The sequence below is a fragment of the Hipposideros armiger genome, unplaced genomic scaffold (genome assembly GCF_001890085.2).
Source record: "Hipposideros armiger isolate ML-2016 unplaced genomic scaffold, ASM189008v1 scaffold_0, whole genome shotgun sequence".
Classification (NCBI taxonomy): Eukaryota; Metazoa; Chordata; class Mammalia; order Chiroptera; family Hipposideridae; genus Hipposideros; species Hipposideros armiger.
In genome coordinates, this window is record NW_017731350.1 from 4,629,487 (window position 1) to 4,648,339 (window position 18,853).

At 45.6% G+C, this 18,853-nt stretch overlaps 2 protein-coding genes and 1 long non-coding RNA gene across 7 annotated transcripts in view; 2 read left to right on the plus strand and 1 right to left on the minus strand.

Moving 5' to 3' along the window:
• ITSN2 (intersectin 2) overlaps positions 1 to 3,725 on the plus strand; it is a 118,303-nt gene extending 114,578 nt beyond the window's left edge. For all 5 annotated transcript variants that reach the window (XM_019647845.1, XM_019647988.1, XM_019648077.1 and 2 more), the window contains 3 exons: positions 1,605 to 1,688; positions 2,143 to 2,316; positions 2,813 to 3,725. In XM_019647845.1, the coding sequence (XP_019503390.1) occupies positions 1,605 to 1,688; positions 2,143 to 2,316; positions 2,813 to 2,970 (416 nt within the window). In that variant the 3' untranslated portion in view covers positions 2,971 to 3,725. The remainder of the gene's footprint in view (positions 1 to 1,604; positions 1,689 to 2,142; positions 2,317 to 2,812) is intronic.
• A 1,763-nt stretch (positions 3,726 to 5,488) lies between these two features.
• Positions 5,489 to 17,369, minus strand: FAM228A (family with sequence similarity 228 member A). The gene is made up of 6 exons (XM_019649583.1): positions 17,029 to 17,369; positions 15,183 to 15,251; positions 11,698 to 11,778; positions 10,042 to 10,129; positions 9,756 to 9,912; positions 5,489 to 5,797 (listed from the first exon to the last, which is right to left on the minus strand). Exons 1-6 carry the CDS (start codon positions 17,119 to 17,121, stop codon positions 5,791 to 5,793), a joined length of 495 nt encoding a protein of 164 aa, XP_019505128.1. The 5' UTR covers positions 17,122 to 17,369; the 3' UTR covers positions 5,489 to 5,790.
• On the plus strand, positions 5,946 to 18,247 carry LOC109386897 (uncharacterized). The gene is made up of 3 exons (XR_002124873.1): positions 5,946 to 6,419; positions 12,255 to 12,509; positions 17,741 to 18,247. It is a non-coding gene; the product is annotated as an uncharacterized LOC109386897 (long non-coding RNA).
• Positions 18,248 to 18,853: the final 606 nt, after the last annotated feature.

Genomic DNA, 18,853 nt, shown 5'->3' on the forward strand with positions numbered 1-18,853 from the left:
CCATGCCCTTCTTTTCTGGAGTATTCTTTCACAGGGCTGCTCTCAGTATCTCTCTCCCTCCTTAAGATCTTCTCTATCACCTCCCAAATTAAGGACAAAGTTCTTACCCCAAACTCAGAGCCCATCCCACTGCCTAACTGAGCAACTCACCTTTGAAACCCTGCCCCCCCTCCCCCACCTGCAGGCACCCCTCCCCTGCCCAGTCCCCCACTTAGGTTCCTGGCTGCTGTAGTTGTAGCTCTTTATGTGTTTTTTTATTCAGGTTTCCCTTATTTTGTTATGTACTCCTGAAAGGTATGTGTAAATCAGCTTTTGCTAATTGAGTCTTGTTTTAATGTTATTTTAAAGGCTTGCTGTTGAAAAATCAATGATTGAATCATTTGTAGAGCATTACAGTGATCTATTAATTGGTCAAAGATGTAAATCACAGTTTTCCCATGTTTTGCTTAATGTCCATATCTGTACATACTGTTACGCATTTTCCACATGTTTAATTCTTTAAACATTTCTTGGTTACTTACTCTGCACCAGGCCCTGTGCTAGCCTCAGCCAGGCCTGAGATGTGACTAGGGCCCAACCCTGCCTTCACGGGACCTGAGTGCTAGTGCAGGCCGGAGGGTGGCACGTGGTGGGCGGCCCCTTCTCACAGGCAAGGTCCTACCTGCCCTGAGTTTTGAGAGATCAGTAGCTCACCAAGCAGCCTTTTTTGTTGTTGTTGTTATTAGTTTGTAAACCTCTGAAGGCAAAATCTGCGTAACTTCATATTTGCCAAGATAATCTTGAGTTCCCTGACTCAATTCTCTCCACATTAAAAGCGTTTTTGAGTACCTCCTTAAATAGAGCAAGATCTTAAATGAAACTGCTTTATAAGCTGAAGCGTTCACATATCATTGGAATTATGGTGAGTGATTAAGAAAATGCTATCTGATGCTTAAGTTTTGAGCCTGCCATTTAGAAGCGCTATGTCTTGAGCATTTCAGATCTCTCTAAGCCTCAGTTTTCTCACATATGGAGATGGCATTTATAAAGAGCTACCTAATAGGGTAACCATACAGTTTAAATAACTCATGTAAAGGTCTAGCTCATGCCTAACACAGAGTAAATATCCAATAAATGTTAGTAAGTGCCCAATACTGAGTGAATATAATGTAGTATTATCTTATTAATGTTACTACTTGCTAGGCAGCTGAGGGGTTAACACAAGGGTGAATAAACAGTCTGTGCTGTACAGTAGCTCCTCCTTGCAGAGGAGATGGACCCACAGGCCCAGCAGGCCGTGGGATGCTCAGAAGCCCTAGATAACGGATGCACAGAGGAGGGAAGGGGTCTGGGAGGTGAGGTGTGAGACTGGACCTGCATCTTGAAGGATGAGTACGACACTGACATGTACGGGTAGCGGGCAAGGCATCTTAGCAGGTGCACAGCCTGAGCAAAGGCACAGAGCAGCCAGACACTGGGCTGCTGGGCCCAGTGCTGTGGCAGGTGAAGCTGGGCGGTGTTAGGGGGGTTAGAAAGATGGACTGTGAGTATGGACAGCTCACTATCATCACTGCGCTGTGTGCGGTCTCAGAGAAGAAACTAACGTGAATTGTCTTCTTCCATAGCTCGCTCTCAAAAGACGTCAGGCATTGGGCGTCTGATGGTGCATGTCATTGAAGCTACAGAATTAAAAGCCTGTAAGCCAAATGGTAAATGCTTCTTTCATTCAACAGATGTGGTAATAGCCCTGCGCTTTGCTAATGACTCTTCTGAGCATTGAGTAATGGGAGGGTTTTAAAAGTCACGAAAATGGGTACTGGACCGACATTATTATCACTCTGCTTCGCAATAAGCACCCAGGCCTCCCCGAGCCTCAGTGCTTCTAAGTGGGGAAAGCACAAAGCAAGTAGCACTGACACATGCGCAGGCCTGTGGGGTGCAGCTGGGGCATTCACTCCCACTTGGTCACTCCCAGCGTTGTGATGCCCTCAGCACTGGGGACATGGTGGAGACCACTGGCCAATGTGGGCCCTCAGGCAACGGCCCCTGCTGCTTGGTCTGTAGAGAAGCATCAGCTTGGGTCCTGCTTCTGCTCAAGGAAGGCCCCATTGTCACTCATTTTACCTGCACAGCCACATGTGTCTTCGGTTTGTTTTTGTTCAGGGAAGAGCAATCCGTACTGTGAAATCAGCATGGGCTCCCAGAGCTACACCACCAGGACCCTCCAGGACACGCTAAACCCCAAGTGGAATTTTAATTGCCAGTTCTTTATTAAGGATCTTTACCAAGATGTGCTATGTCTCACCATGTTTGACAGAGACCAGTTTTCACCAGACGGTAAAGTATAACTCGGCCAGGGGTCTGAAGTTTTCCCAGCACTCTAGAACCTAGGGTCTCGATCCAAGGCGCTCAGCCTATTTCTACCCCACGACACCTAAGGGAAGTGACCCAGGCCCTTAGTCATCAGCAGCTCATGTTGGCAGCAGGGGAGGGGGCAGCCTCAGGTGTGTTTCAGGTCTTTGACTCCTGTCACTCCCTACGTAGATCATAGAAACACTCACTGTGCTCCTGGCACCTGTAGAGTGGGTAAGAGATGCGGGTTCCAGAGGGGCAGTTCCCTGCCTGGCATCTGTCGTCGTGCTTCCAGTCACCGTATCAAATAGCCATTAACCAAGAAGTTGCTTGTTTTAGATTTGAAAGTTGTATGAATCCTGTTTCAGACACTCCTCCTGTGGTAGTTTTTTGTTTTGTTTTGTTTTGGTTTGGTTTTAGTTTTTTTTTTAGCAGTTTTCTAAAGAAGAAGACTTTTGACTCTCGCATGTTTATTCACCAGATTTCCTGGGTCGTACTGAAATTCCGGTGGCAAAAATTCGAACAGAACAGGAAAGCAAAGGCCCTAAAACCCGCCGACTCCTGCTGCACGAGGTCCCCACCGGTGAGGTCTGGGTCCGCTTTGACCTGCAGCTTTTTCAGCAAAAAACTCACCTGTAGGGACCTCGGGGATCTGCCCACTAGGCTGGGGCTGGAGAAGATGGCCAGTGTCGCCGCCAGGCTGAAGGAGCATCAGTCACAACTTCATCCATCACAAGCCCACGCACGCTGGGGCCCCTCTATTTTATTGCACATTAAATCTCTAGCAATCTATGCAAACATAATCTTTCCTATAAATAAACCAAACCCCATAGCACAGTGCCTTGTATTAGTGTTAACATGTCGGCTGTGTTTAGATGCCAAGGTTTCCATTTTCAGGGCTGTAAAAAGTATTATGTGGAAATGAGGCATCAGACCACCAGACGTTACCACTTGGTTGAATGTGTCCACTGTGGGTGGTTTTGGTGACGCTGTAACCATTCCATGCCACGTGACCTCTGCTGGGTCACAGCCACTCAGGAGGTGAAGGATTGAGGGGAAAATGCTGCAGCCTCAGTGCAGGAACAGCCTGATACCGAAATAGGGTCTACTTGTGCACTGAAGACAAAACAAACTTGATCATTTTATTCCTGATTAGATTTTATCATCCTCTGCTGAGACAATATAGTTTGAAATCTAAAGGGGAAAAGCTTGATTTACTTTCAATACTGTGAACTCTAATGATGTGGAAAATATTTTTCAACTTTAATTTTCTGAAGTATAAATTATTTATGTAAATTCCTTGTTTTTGCGTATTTCATAGGACATGCATCTTTAAGCTTTCTCATTGCCAATATGTACAGAAAGAGAATAAATATGTAAGTTCATGAATGGAACTTCTCTCAAAGCTTTACTGATTTACTTTCTGCGTGAAAGGCTCTTCAAAGGTAACTTCAGAGGTTGCTTATAATGGAACCAAGTCTTCTTTCTGTGACAGTGGGAGAAACCAGTGGGAACAGGATGGGGAGAGGGGGCACCCAAGAGGCCCCGAGCCTCCTTGCTCTGCCGTTGACTTGCTGTGACTCTGGTGGGTTCACCCAGTTTCTGTGCTATTGGACTCGGTTTCTCTGATGGCCTGACTGGATGGTCTCTGTGGGAGCTTGAGGCTTCCTGCTTGCCTGTTGAGTGGAAACCTCAGGGGTAACTCAGGAGTAAAGCAATACACAGGTTTCAGCAGCAGCAGCAGGCCCCTCAGCCCCTCCAGCTCCAGGAGCACCTGTCCCTCCTCCACTGCCCCTCAGAGCCACATCCTCACCTCTCAGAGCTACTCACTCAGCCTCTAAATTTTCAAGTGTGACCTTTGTTTTAAAAGTTAATAAAAATAAGGTCTTATACACTAAATCTGTGGGTTAATGACCCCTCCTGGGAGGAGATCTTTTGGAAGGAGTCACATAGGCTGTAGGAGCCCCGAGTTCTCGCGGAGCAGGTCTTCCAAAGGAGCTGGAGGAACAATATTCAAACGTCCCTCCACCAAAGGCCCCGTTTTTGTCTAAACATATCACTGGGCAAAGAAGGGCTGGAAACCATAATTTAGAATGTTGTTTTTTAAAATCCGTCACTTCATCATTCCCAGTATTGATCCTAGGCACTGATTGGTTAAAACACAGACATAAAAGAACTTTGCCCCACTTTTGAAGAGACACCACTCAATATCTGAACCCAAAACAACTGAATCTATTGCCTAATTAAGGGACACTGGCTGGTCAGGTACAGCCTTGCTGAGCAAAGTTTCAGCAAGCAAGTAGGGTTTGGGGAAGCGAGTCTGGTGTTGGTCCCGGAGGCAGCGGTGGGTTGATGTGCCACGAGCCTGCCTCTGACTGGCTGACTCCCAAAGCCACAGGCTGTCACTGATAGGTCAGGCAGGTGGAAAGCCAGTTCTGGTTGTGACTTGGTTACCTGTGACCACAGCTACAGAAGAATCCTTTTCCCAGGACTGTGGGGACTTTCTCACTGGGGTGAAACGTGGCCACCACCATTTCTCCATGTCTAGATACGTCAGCATTCTTTTCAGATGTAGGACAAGGGAGCCTGCAGTATGTAAGCAGACTTGTACGACACCACGGAGGACATGTAATGTCAGTCCTCTCAGCAACTCCAGTCACCGTTTGACCTAGGAACGCAGCTGTGCCCCTTAAGAAGTCAAGTTCTCTCCTGACTGAAACGCAAGGCTGGTTTGCTGAAGGACGCAGTAGGGAAGGTGCGCCTTTAGGCCTCTTACGTCCCCTGGGAAGGACTGAGCAGACGTGAGGACCGCCCAGCAAGTCCCTGCTTCCTTCAAGATCAGGATGCCACAGCAGGTGAGTAGTATAACTCCACCCTCTGAAAGGGGACCCAAATTCTGAGCAGTGTGACTAACATTACAAAGCCTAATGGGTGTGAGGAGAGCGTGCCTTGGGAAACATGCCCTCTGCTTTGGCACCAGAGAGACCGGACTGGGACTAAAGCGCTGCCACTTTCAAGCCAGGCAGCTGACCTTGAGCAAGTCACCAAACCTCTCTGAGCTTCATATATTAGGAGATAATTCTACCTTGCTGTGACAACTTCTAAATGAATATAAAATATGTCACAAAGATCCTGGTTCACAGCAGGAACTCGATAAATAGCTATTATTTGGATATTTCTTGCAATATCTTTCCATTTCTGGAGAGACAAAACATATTGGCAGTATTTTGCCCATTGTATAGATGCTGCAGACTGCACACAGTTCAGCGAAGCTTTATTACAAATGGCCTCCTTATAGCTGGACCGGCTCCTGGCTGCCTTGCCTGGCCCCCGTCTGCAGGGAGGTCAGGTGCTGGGCCAGGACCTCTGCCGTCATCACTCTTCTTTCCACAGGCTGGGACCCCCATCTACGCTGGCCTTCCCCAGCTGCCCAGGATCGGGGTCTGGGCCGTCTGGTTCCTAGAACCTATGGACAGAAGAGAAATGCTGAGTGTAGGGTAGGGAATGGGGGCTTATAGGGGCAGAGAGGGACGCCCTGGTGGGTCCCACCCGCCACTCAGCCCTCCTGCTGGAGCTCAGACTTTCCAAGCAGCTCCCCAGGCAGCCCTCTCCTCACCGCTCCCTCACTCCCTCTGGTTTCTGCAACTCTCAGACAAGCCTCTCCGTGGCTTTGGCCTCCACACAGCACCGACCTTCTCATGGCATGGCAGAAACGACTAGCTGTCCACAGAATGCTTGCTCTCCATGCATGTGCTCTGGCCACCCAGGGACTACTGTCTCCAGTGTCCCGCAGGGAGGGACAGCCCCGTGCTGGCCTCACCAGTGGAGTGTGCGGGACCCACCCATACTATCAGGCAGGACTCCCCCATGATCTCCTCCCTTTTCAGGTTGACAGGAGTGAGTTCCCCAGAGCCACCTCTGAAGCCAGGTGCTGAAGATGATAAAAGTTCCATCAGCCAGGATGGAAGTCTGCGTGGAAGAGGACAGCCTGCCGACCTGCTGACCCACCCAGTTCTGGGACGCGAGCGAAAACTCAACTTCTGTTGTATGTAAACCGCTTCCATCTTGGGCTGTCTTGGGAGCAGCAGGTAGGCTACCCCACCAAAAGGGCAGCCCTGACTGCGTCATTTCAGGTCTGACTGAGGGGCTTGCGTGCTCTCAGATACAGCCCTGCTCAGGGGAAAGTGGTCACTTCCCATATAACGAGAATCTGTTTCTCTCTGGAGAGACTGGGGAGAGCAGTGGGATTGGGCAGGAGTTGGTTTTTGAAGCTAGAGAGAAGAAATAGTCCCTCCTCCTTTGTGTGAGGTGGAGGTAAAGGGCCGGGCGGTTGGGGAAAGGAGAAATGCAGTGATCCACTGTGTGCTCGATTCCCTGAAGCACCCTAACCCGCAGGCTTTAGGGTACAGGGTGTGAGAGAGAGAGGATAGGAAGGGAAATAGACCATAAGCGGTAAGCTCTGCCAACCAGTCTGTGAGCTCTGGATAAGAAATGTGTGCATGGAAAATTCCTGCACTTAAAATACCTCCTATATAGCTAAACCATCATTCTGCCCTAATTTTTTTTAGTATTAATTTCATTTCAAAAGAGTCCCACCTGTTGTGACTGAACTAAGGAGAATAAAACTTTTGGTCTGGTTTGGATGTGATAAGTAGTAAATAGTAGAAAATGGCAGAAGAGCAAAAACTCAGGAAAAAGAGCTGAGGAAATGTTGGAGAGCAGATCCCCTCTGGCCAGGTTTTCCCTCAAGTTGTACAGCCACCATCTGTCCCCAAAAGTGGGGTCCAGGGTCCCAGAGTCTGCTCCTTCTCCGAGTTTCCTCATGCAGGCTCCCCTGTGATGAGCTCCTGTCTGTGCAGCAGCACCTGAACCCAGAGGCACCCCACCATTTCTGCTGCACAGAATAAATCCTCCTCTTTTTCCTCCCTTCTTTGGTTGCTGCCTGCTGTGCCCTTGGGAGCCCGTCTGAGAGGGAGGGCTCTGTCAACGGCTCAGATTCTGAAATCAATGCCTCTCTCGTGGGTGTTGTAAAACTGTGCCATCCCGGCCCTGCTCCCCCCAGATCTCTGCTCACCAGACCCTTCTTTTCATCCCTTTTGTTTTCCTGGCTGAGCTTTGAGGAATGAAACTGCCTTTCAAAAATAGTCTGACTTAGGGTGGTAGTCTCTTTATCAGGCACGTATATATTTTCTGCACAGGTAGGGTTTTCAGGACTGCAAAGAAAAGTAGAAAAAAAAATGATCTCAGCTCTGTACAAAGAGAATTGTACCATTCAATAATTGTCTGAAAATTAATATAGCAAACTCAATACTCACTTTATGAAAAGGAAAGACTGAGCAGACTCACTTGGTGGCTGTCCATCAATCAGTCTGCCCCACCCACATCTACGTTGGCACAGCCCTCGGTAGAGTATGAGCCATGTGACCCTTCTCCTTCTCCTGGTCCAGTCCTTAGCCCCTAGAGCTGTAACTGTCACAGAGGGGCTTCTGGGCAGCCTCAGAGCACCCACACCAGAATGTCAGGCAGGACTGGGGTATCCATTTGCCAGCACATGTGTAAGAGGGCAGAGAAAGAGAAAGGACTAGCCCCTTCTTGGTGCCTCAAGTGACCCGGCTGTGCTCCTGACTGCTGTGGTCTGAATGTTTGTGTCCTTCCATATTCATATGTTGACTGCGGTGGGAATGGCAGGTGGGGGTGCAGAGGTGGGGGGGTGCCACGTGGTAATTCCCTCTCTTGCCTGGATTAGCGTGGCCAGCAATAACAGAAGTTGCAAAGGCATTAAACAACCTGGCAGGTGGGGAGTTGTAAACGTGCTGACTTAACCCAGAGATTTTTGTGGTTTATTTATATTTCTTTAGGGGGAGGGGATTTTTTTCTTTTTTAGATGAAACCAGAAAGGGTAGCAGGGTCCAGAGAGCACCTTATGTTCCTTGTTAAGGAGTCTGGAGTTTATTATAAGGGTTATGGAAAGCTACTGAGAGTTTTCATTTGGAGAGTTTCATTTGATCACTTCAAAAAGATTCCTCAGGCTGCTAGGTGGAGAGTCCATCACAGGAGCCCAAACTAAAGGGAGGAATATCATTTAAGAAGCTATGGCCACAAAAGCTGAGGAGTGAGAAAAGAGATGAGGAAATAAAGCCTGTGTCTTGCTGGGGGATAGGGAGTTTCATAATTATTGATATTTAAATAAAAATGTTTGTTAAAATTGACAAATAAACCATGAAACCAGAAATAGAACATAAAACTTCCAAATACTAGGGGAGACAGAAACAGCAGCATTGTTTATTCCAGCAAAACTCAGGATGGATGATACAAAGGAAACATCAAGCGAAGCATGACAGGACTTCCATTTTTGTGTGGGATTTAGAAGTTTACACAGGCCACTACTCCTGCTCCAACAACTAGAAAACAGCAGAAATTTTACCAAACAAAATCATAATTTTAAAGTCATTGGATAGCTATGGAAACAATTCCAGAGAGGAGAGGACCATTCAGGAATGAGTTCGCATCTCTGGCTGTTTTCCATCTACCAATATCAATTACCAGGGTAGAGACTGATTCCTCCATGCTCCCAGCATTTTTTGGTGGATTTTTCCTTCCAGGTCTGGTTGCTGTCCTGGCAGGTGGGTGGTTAACTTTGTTCTCAACATCTCCCTCCCCCTGGTGGGCAATTCAAGCCGTGCACTGGGATAGGTTCCCCAGTGGGGACAGAGACCCTCCAGGCCCTGAGTACAGACAGCCTTCCCCAAAACCTATTTGGAAAAGAATCAAATAAAATGCTGGAATTACAACAGAAAAACAACTGAGAATAAGAACTCAGAGGGTGGGTTTAACAACAGATTATTAAACATAACTGAAGAGATAATTATCTAGAATCAAATATGGCAAGACAAAAAGAATGGAAAATATACGAATCAGGATAAGAGACGATGAAGATGTACTGAGAATATGTTTAACTGAGTACCAGAAGGAGAAGAGAGAGTATATGGCAGAGGTAACAATCAAAGAGAAAATGACTGGGAACTGCCCAGAACCAATTAAAGATATCACCTTACAGATACAAGAAGACCCAAACTCCTGGTAGGATAAATCAAAAGAAATCTACATCTAGAAACATCATGTAAAAATGCAGAAAAATCAAAGACAACAAGAAAATCTTAAAAGCATCCAGAAAAAAATGACAATTATTTTCAAAGGAACAACAGTAAGACTACGGCTGACTTCTCAATGTCAAAAAATAAAAGAGTGGGATATATGTTGAAAGAAAATAACTACCAACTTAACATTCTTAATCATGTGAAAACATCCTTAGGAATGAAGTAAAATCTGGAAAAAGACTATATACTGTGTCATTCCAACTACATGACATCCTGTAAAAGGCAAAACTATGGAGACAGGAAAACGGTCGGTCAGTTCATCTTCACCTGTATTTACTCGGAGGCTTCTGCCTCACAGCTCTCGCAGAGGCTTTAGGCCGCTTTTTTGGAATCACGCTGTGTGCAGTGGACATGAACTGGGGCAGTCTGGCATCCACCCTGGCCTTCTCTAGTTCTTTAAAGTCTTTTGAGGTGTATTGTTTTCCTACAGGAAGATTAAAAACAAATAATCTAAATTAACACTCTCTTAAAGTCAACTCCAGTCACTCTTGGGGTAGGAAATCATTTACCAATTGGATGTCTCTAAAAATAAAGCCCAGTGATCACCAAGTACCTGTCTTATATTGAAAAATAGCTCTCTTCTCTTCATCCAGCTCTTGCTGCCTTCTAAACAGAGGATCACAAAATGGTGGGACTGTAACCTACAGGAGAAAGGACTCTCTGAGGACCCAAGTGTAGTTTGTATTATGCTTTTTAAATCTGTCTGAAGCATTCAAGTATGGCCTTACTGGACACCAAGGCAGCCAAGAATAAGGACCCATGAATAATGTCAACCCACAGAGCAGGGGAAGGATACATGTCACCCACTTCCCATTAGGAAATTTCACTGAGCCTAAAGTGGCTGAATGGAGGGAGGGCCATCCTGTTAGAAGAGACTGGCTTCTGTTCAGAGTTCTACCATGTTGTTGCATCAGTCAATAAATATTTGCTGATGCCACCGTGTACCACATCCCAGCAAGGTCCTGTCCTCAGTGATCTCGACAGACAAGTCCTACACAGTGACAGTAGCCATGAGAGGCATCAGCTCAGGATGCTTTAGAAGCACAAGGCAGCTCTCCGAAGTGGCCTGGGACAGTGTCCTCCTGGAGGAGCTGACCACCAGTCTAAGGGCCCATGAGAACGGGAGGGCAGGTGGACCTCAGTGCCAGTGTCAGGGGCCGGGGCACAGAGGCTGTGGAGAAAGGCGCTTTTCCCCTCTTCCTTCCTGGTTATAGGCTTTAGACCAGCGGTTCTCAACCTGTGGGTCGCGACCCCTTTGGGGGTCAAACGACCCTTTCACAGGGGTCATCTAAGACCATCGGAAAACAAAAAGATATTTACATTACGATTCATAACAGTAGCAAAATTACAGTTATAGAGTAGCAACAAAAATAATTTTATGGTTGGGGGTCACCACAACATGAGGAACTGTATTAAGGGGTCGTGGCATTAGGAAGGTTGAGAACCGCTGCTCTAGACAGAGGAACCATTTTCTGCTTCTTTTCTTTCCACACACTTCACCTTGACCCAATGCTGTTTTCAGGGTCAACAGTTACGGAGTAAGCGAGGCAGCATAGTGATGGCTCAGCACTGTACTCAGCGAGTCTCCCAGAACCAAAAGAACCTTCTTATCTTCATAACAATTATCTTCGCCTTGGTTTTTCTTGGCGAAGCAAAATAAACTGCTCCTCCCTTCAGAGCCACACATATATTATTTTTTATTGAATAGTGATATCAGGTGGCTACTTCTGCTACACAGGAGTTAAACACAGAAACCTACATCTCAAAGTTTTAACTCGTATTGGCAGTTTAAAAGGCGAAGATTCATTATAAACTCAACTATTGGTAGCCTTTCTTGCCATCCCTCCTTCCACCTCCAGCAGAAAGGAGCACTGCCTCTGGAGCCATGGCTTCCTGTGCAGGTTCTATGACATACTTGTCATACCCCATTGCACTCCCTGTCTTCCTTTTCCCCCTGGGCTTCCAGTTTGCTGAATGTCATGAGTGAATGAATGAATGAATGAATGATCACATACACATGCCTTGTTCACAGTGTAAATTCCCCAGTAGTTGGAATTATTTTGGGTTCCCATTCTAAAACTCAGGGCAAACACTTTTGTGGATTTTTTTAAATGAATACAGAGTAACTACAACTCTTCTAAAATGACTAGGTTTTCCCCAACCCCAGAGATTCTGAGAATAAACAAACAAAAGTAAGAAACTTCCTTACCTTTCCATAATTTGGATCCTTTTTCATCATATTAAAAGGATTGTATACTTCAGGATCATAAAAGTCTCCAAATATAATTTCCTTTAGAAAAAAAAAAAGTACACCTAAGAACAACTCACTACATACAAATGTGTTTTACAATATTCAAGAAAGCCAAGTACTTTATTCAATTTTTATATAAAATCAGAGATTCAATGAGCTAGAAGAAACCCCAGAGGTAAGTTAGACTGCGGTGAGAGTCCACCACCTCTGGGAGAGGTAATCATCCGGCTTTCGTGCGAAGTCATCAGCCAGCCTTAGTCTGAGAACGTCCTGCTCCATTAGGCAAGTACAGCCTTGATCATTCCAACCACGAGGACGTTTGTTCTTAAACGGAGTTGAAACCTGCCTTGTCATTGCTGGTTGCAGATATTAGTTCTGTCCCCTGAAACAATACAAAAACACCTCTACCCATCATCCACATGCCAGCCTTTGATATATTGAAAGGTTTCATTGTTCCTTGTGTCATCAATTCATTGGGCTAAATACCCCATATTTCTTTCCACTTTTCATCCTAGGAAGTATTGTCAAGTCTCCACCCTAAAGGTCTCCACTTCTAAAGGTTCTGCAACTGGTGATGTCCCCTCTACAGTGCAAATCAGGAGTGAAGCAGGAACGACAGGGTGGACAGGACGGACTCCGGTGCCTCCCACTCTGAGTCCAGCCTAAGAACTCACATGCTTTCTTGGAAGCCAGTTCACATGGTTGACTCGCAGTGAATTATTGTCATTCAGAAACACTCAGACATCAAGTCAACACATGGCTTTTCTAAGGTATGGCTTCCCCATCCTATACTTGCATGGACACAGCTGTAAGACTTTGCACTTTGGGTTTAAAGAGACCTGGATGTTTTTGCTCTTCCTCTTGGGGTGGGTGTTTATGAAGTATTTAAAGTACATGCCCAGAAATTTTTGCCCAGTAAATATACCTAAATGCTCTAACATTCCAGTTCAACTACTCTAGATCTCTAGTAAATACCTGGAATTTTAGGTGGGCCTAAGTTTCAAAAGAGGTTCCAGACCCCAAAGTTAAAACAGAAAAATCTTCAAAAGAAGCAGCCAACATTTCCTTGTGGTTTTGTAAAGCCAGACGGAAGAACACAGTGTAGAAACTGGTGGTCCCTACCCCTAATAGCTGGTTAACTCAGCAGCCGTGGCATCCCTGTCTCCCTTGCCCACTGCCTACTGTAGAGACTGGAGAGCCACGCACTCTCCTTCCTGGCCCTGCTTCTAGATAAGACTTGTCATGTGACCAGGTTATGGCCAATGAGACTCAAGGGTAAATCTGCCAGGAGCTTCTGGGAACTCGTTTTGCTTCCTGATCAGAGGAGGAGGTGTAAGAAAAAGGTCCCCTGGCACCATTCCTTATCCCATTCTTCTTGCCTTGAACACAGACCTAACACCTGGGGCTGTAAGCAACCAAATGCGTTTACAAATATGAGGGTGATGGGGTCACTGAAAATATTAAGGATAGCAAAAGAGAACAATAGGAAAAAACCTGGGTGATTAACGACATTGTTATGCTATCAGAACTCACCATGAGACCACCTACCCCTCAATTTCTTGTTAAGTGAACAATAAAGGTCTTTAGGGTTTAAGACACTGTTATTCTATTAACGTTTACCTAAAAGTATTCCTGATAAATCTAGTTCCAAGTCTATCCCCTCCACCCAAAACTCAAGGTTTAAAAATACAGTAGGCTGCGGCCAGCCTAGTGGCGCGTTGGTTAAGAGCTGGATTGGGACGCCAGCTCTGAGCAGCAGGGCCCTGATTTGGATCCCACATGAGGGCCAGTAATGCTGTGCCCTCTACAGCTAAGATGGTGAACAACAGCTCGACCTGGAGCTGGGCTGTCGTGAGTCGCCAGTGTCAGCGTAGGCTGCAGCCCTTGCTGCAGTGGGCTGCCCGTAAGCTACCATGAGTGGCCGGCAGCTGGCGTGAGCTGCCGTGAGCCGCCATGAGCTGCCATGAGCAGCAGTCCAATGGCCAGTGACTGATCTGCCTCACCTGGGAAGAGCGCAATGACACAATACCAACATGGGCCAGTGAAGCGATGTCTTCCACAACTAGACTGAAGAACAAAAGGACAGCAACTTGTCTGTTCCCCTTCCCCGAGTCCCCAATGGTGTTCCCCTCCCCCAATCCCCCAATAAAATATTTTTAAAAAATACAGTAGGCTGTACTACAGTTCCATTAATTCATCTTAAATAAAAAATAAACTTGGGACTATTTGCATAATCAGTGAAAATGTTCGCCCAGCCCTTCAAAAAAGTATACATTATTTTTAAAAAGAAAAAACAACTCAGTACCGTTTTATTTGTGTGCTTTAAAAAATATTCAAAATTCTCCTGTTTTGTTTTTTCCAACCCTCTATATGAAATTACTTTTTTCATAATTCTCTCCTGAAGAGGGTTTGCAACATTTTCAGTCCATTTTTTATGTAACATCTCTTTTCTTCTTTCCTTAAAAAAGTCCAGATGCTGAAAATACGTATCCAATTTCTAATGAAGTGATACAAACAAGGAAAACAAATTATTAAGAAGTTTTCCACTTACTGTCATTTGAATAAGGGGGGAAAAGACTCCTAAGCTCTCAGCACATTCAGGTTGCAAAGTTCTAGCATAAAATAACTGAAGAACAGAATAAAGTTCAGAAAGAGAATCGGAGCGCACAGAGCAGGAAGAACCCATGAAAAGTTCTAAACCACAGCTGTGCCTTCAGATTAAACCACACCCAAACCATTCCTAACTCATGAAACTCCTGCTCCTTTTTAAGGATTTCAAAGCATTCATTCCCTTGTCACCCATTCCATGTCCCTAGCCTCATCAGTAAAGGCTGTGAGGATATTGGTAGAGTGGAAAGAGGAATAGCCTTGCTCCCACACCTCTCTCTCTCTCTCAGCCTATACAGGGAGAGGAATCCCGCCTACCTCTATAACACTCAAATGAGAATATATGTGAGATTATATAAATCACAACTCAAATGTTAAAGTACTAATATCACCCTGAATTTCAATCCCTCATATTGAAATTAAAACACCCTTAAGTTTATTAATTCCATAGTGACTATCAGTACTGATTAGTCATCACCCTTAAATACTAATTCATCTCTAATAACTTTATATATCCCCACTGCAACGTGGGAACAGAGGAGGAGGTGGTAAGTTTTAGTTAGAAAGAATTTCTATTCAGCATCAAAGAAGAGGAGCAGTTAGAATGATCTCTCAGATCTGGGATAGATCTGGGAATCGCAACCCCTCAGTGACCCTTCAAGGAGGTGACAACAATCTCAGATCTATGCAGTATAAACAGGTGCATCAGAGGAGGTTCATTCTTCCAGCAAAATAAATCTCTCTGACATGGTAACTTCCACTGGGCCCCGCTGCTCCGCACCACGCGTGCTTACCCAGAACACACTTAGAATCCACAATCTGTAGCCAACTCTTACCGTCACGACATAATTTTCTCTCAATAATATTGTGTTTACAGCTTCATCAATGTCTTCTCTAGCTAATGCCTAAAATTACAGAATTGAATATTAGGATGTAAATCCTGAAGAAACAAACCATTATGACAAAACTCAGTGTATTTTTTACCAATAGTTTTGGTGTAAATCTAATAATGTCTGTACCTCAAAGCATATTTTGTAACTTTTTATTATGGAAATTTTCAAACATGACTCTTCATGCACCCATCACTCAGGTTCAACAGCTAACAACTCAAGTCAGTCTTGTTTCGTCTAAATCCCTACTCACTCTCCTGCCTCCCCACCCAGATTATTTTGAAACAAATTCCTTACATCATACCATTAAATCACAGTTTAAATACCAAGAAACCTTACTAATTAAAGGATCCTCTATAAAATGAATCCTTCTTGCAGGAACTCAGTAGTATGTTTTAAAGGGCCCTTTAAGTTTCCTGACTTCTGCTAGGTCTCTTTATAAACCAAAACTACAGAAAGTTAGATTTAGTCCAACTGGTCCAGAGTCACAGAGCCAGTTAGTGGCAGCTCCTGGCCGAGGACCAAGATTGTCTTATCTGTGCATCTAAGAACTTGCTGCTTCCCTTATGAGTCTGGGTAAAGCTGATACACTGAAATCCTCACTATGAACTGATCTTCCAACTTTTATTCTTATAGGACTCGGTAGGAACAAATGGAAAAACAATACCAATCTAGCACCTGGAAATGAAATGCTATTACCTAAAAGAATTACCTAGTGTAAAATGGCACAGGTTCTTACAACTATGTTCTTCAATCTCTGGGTCTTCTTTCAGTTCTGCCACAGTGAGTGACTCTAAAGAAACCAAACCCCAAACTCAAATACCAAATCTGTGAATCCGAGAAATCTCAAAAAGGAGAATTGTATTTTTACCCATATACTAACAGCTTCGCATGAAATGTAAAATGATAGTCAGACAGCTACTTGGGTCTTCTCCAAAATAAAACTCCCTTGATAATATAAACAGAATCTTGCTTTAAAGCATTCTTATGCTTATTTTTAAAGATGGCAGTTGGAAAATCATGTAAAACAAATATTTTCCCCTGATGCTACATTACAAATTTAGAAGATCTAAATCCATTTATTTGGAGAAGTAGAAACATACACTTTGACAAGCAACTAGGGAAATCACAGTTTTTTAAGCCATTCTATTAACATTAGCAAATGTTATTGGTCATGTGTCAGGTTTTCAAACCACCTTCTTTTTGTTTCAGGAAATAGACAGTTACTGCCTTTTATAGATCCTCCTTCTTTGTGATGTTGCCAGAAAAAAAATAAGATGTTAATGATTTCTAGCGGCACTTTTGAAATCTACAGCTTTCTGTGCAACACAAACATGAAGTGTCTCACCACTCTTACAGACACCACACCAAAAGGGGAAAAATAAAGGGAATATCCAAGAGCTTTTCTTACAGCGAGGCAAATTATAGGACCATATAAAACAATGAAATGTTCTTTGAGGAAATCAGTGCTTTACCAGGCCCTGAAAGTGTCGAGTATTAACTGGCCAACCCAGACCTTGCCTGTCCTGCAGGGCGAGCTCGGGGGCTGCAGCGTTTACCCACCAGCTCGCCCTGTCGCTGCCCTGACCCTCCGGCGGCCACGGGGCACGCTGGAACCACACTCCTGGCCAAATCTGATCCGGGGCCATTCTAGTTCAACGGATTTTTTGGATGCCAGGCGCTGCTCTAGTTCTGGGGACTACAACCGTTATTAGCACAAAATAGTTATTAACCTCAAGGGACTTATGTCCCACCGTCAAAATAATGCCCCAAGATGCCAGGTTATTTTTACCTCCATTAAAGCAACTGACTCGGGTTCTGGCCATTCTTTTAATTTTTCCGGCCTGAAATGTTCATCATAGCTCGGCCTTTTCGTGGCCGCCATCGGTAACAGAATCCCTGAGGGGAGAGAGCAAATGGAGGAGACTTAGTAAAGAGGTGACTGCTGAAAAGCTCGGCCTCTGGGCTCGGAAAGGGGTGCCTCGCGGTCCGCCCCGCCGGGGCCGGGGCCGATCGGTCACCGCCGCACCGCGGAGGCCCCCGCTGCCCGGCCCTGGCTCCGCCGAGGGGCCGCCCCCCTTGGGCTTCGGGCGCCCCGGCGGCTCGGGGCGCAGGGCGGACGGCGGGGGCGCGGGCCGGGGAACGCACCGCGGGAAGCCTGCGGGACGGTGGCTGAGTATTCAGAGAGGGTGAGGGAGGGTCAAGTGCGGAGTAAACCCGAGCCCTCTTCCGCAGACGCCCCTACCCGCTTCTCCTCCGCCCGCGACGCGGGCAGGTCGGGGAGGAAGAGGGGCCGCCCTCCAACTGCGCACGTGGGGCCTTCAACTGCCCGGCCTTACACCACCCCATGTTTTTATTTTTTTTTTTAATAAATTGAGATCATGTAAGATAATGCTAAAGAGAATTTACCATTTACCGGTACGATCTAGGCCTACAGCTCGAGCAATGATTTTTGGTGTCACCGTGGCCTAAGGAAAACAAAATCCTGCTCTCTCGTCCTCTAGGACCTACTAGGTCTTCCTGTGACTACGAGTCAAACGCAACCTGGGCCCGCGCGTGATGTGCAGAATCAGAATCAGCAGCTGGGTAATCACACTCGAAGTGAATTTTCACATTTTCTAAAGACTGTTGGAAAGTGGTGACTGGGAAGATTATGTGGGTGTGGATATTAAGGGTGCCTGACCAAAAGGAGCACACCTTAAATTAGGGAAGGGCAAAGTGAATATGAGCGCTCAGTAAGTAAGGTAGCTATTATTTTTATTGTCCCTTTCAGACAGTATTTCTTAACCTGTGGGGAAAATACATTTGCAATAGCTGTCTATACATAGTACTGCGGCTTCTTAATTATCATACAGACACTGAACAAAAATTAAAAGCTTATTGCAGATGCTCTTCTTAGATACAGAACATTCTTGCATGCCTTCCGTGGTCCTCACACCGAATGATTCCTGCTGGCAGATGTTGTCCTCGGAAGCAGCCTTTATTGTCCTCTTTTACCAGCCAAGGATCAGGGTGTGTGCTCTTTGGTTGCTAAAACCTTTTGAAGGTGACAGAAGGAAAGAGTTAAGTGTGATATAGGGATGAGGGGCTTGCAAAGCACGAAGAGTTCCTGGGCTAAGCTGAGCTGATCCCCGTGAAGCTTAGTTCTCCTGACAGCTGAGGGACTCAGCTCTGCAGGCAGGGTCCTCACCTACACCTCCTGCCTCAGCCCCTCCTCACTCTTTCCGGATTCAGAAACATGCAGAGATTCAGGGATACAGCCAACCCGATTATATGTGTGATATGATTTGAGGGACCCCCTGTGGTCCTGCTTCAGATGTCAATGTCTGCAGTGCTAATTCGGATTGTTGTGATTTAGAAAAGACTAGACTCCTTTCTTCCCTTCTCTTTTCAAGACTCTAAATCTCTGTCCTTCACCTTCACTATCAGCTGATGGATGACCTCACTTCATTGAGAAAATGAAGTAAACAGAAGTAAACAATCTTCCTTCACAAAATTCACCAAGCCATAATAGCTTCATCTGTCTATATGCATGTGCTGTGCCTTTTTTCCTCTTACGCTTGACAGATTGTCCTGCCCTCCATTTGAGAAGTGTATCCCACCTCTTCACGGGTGAA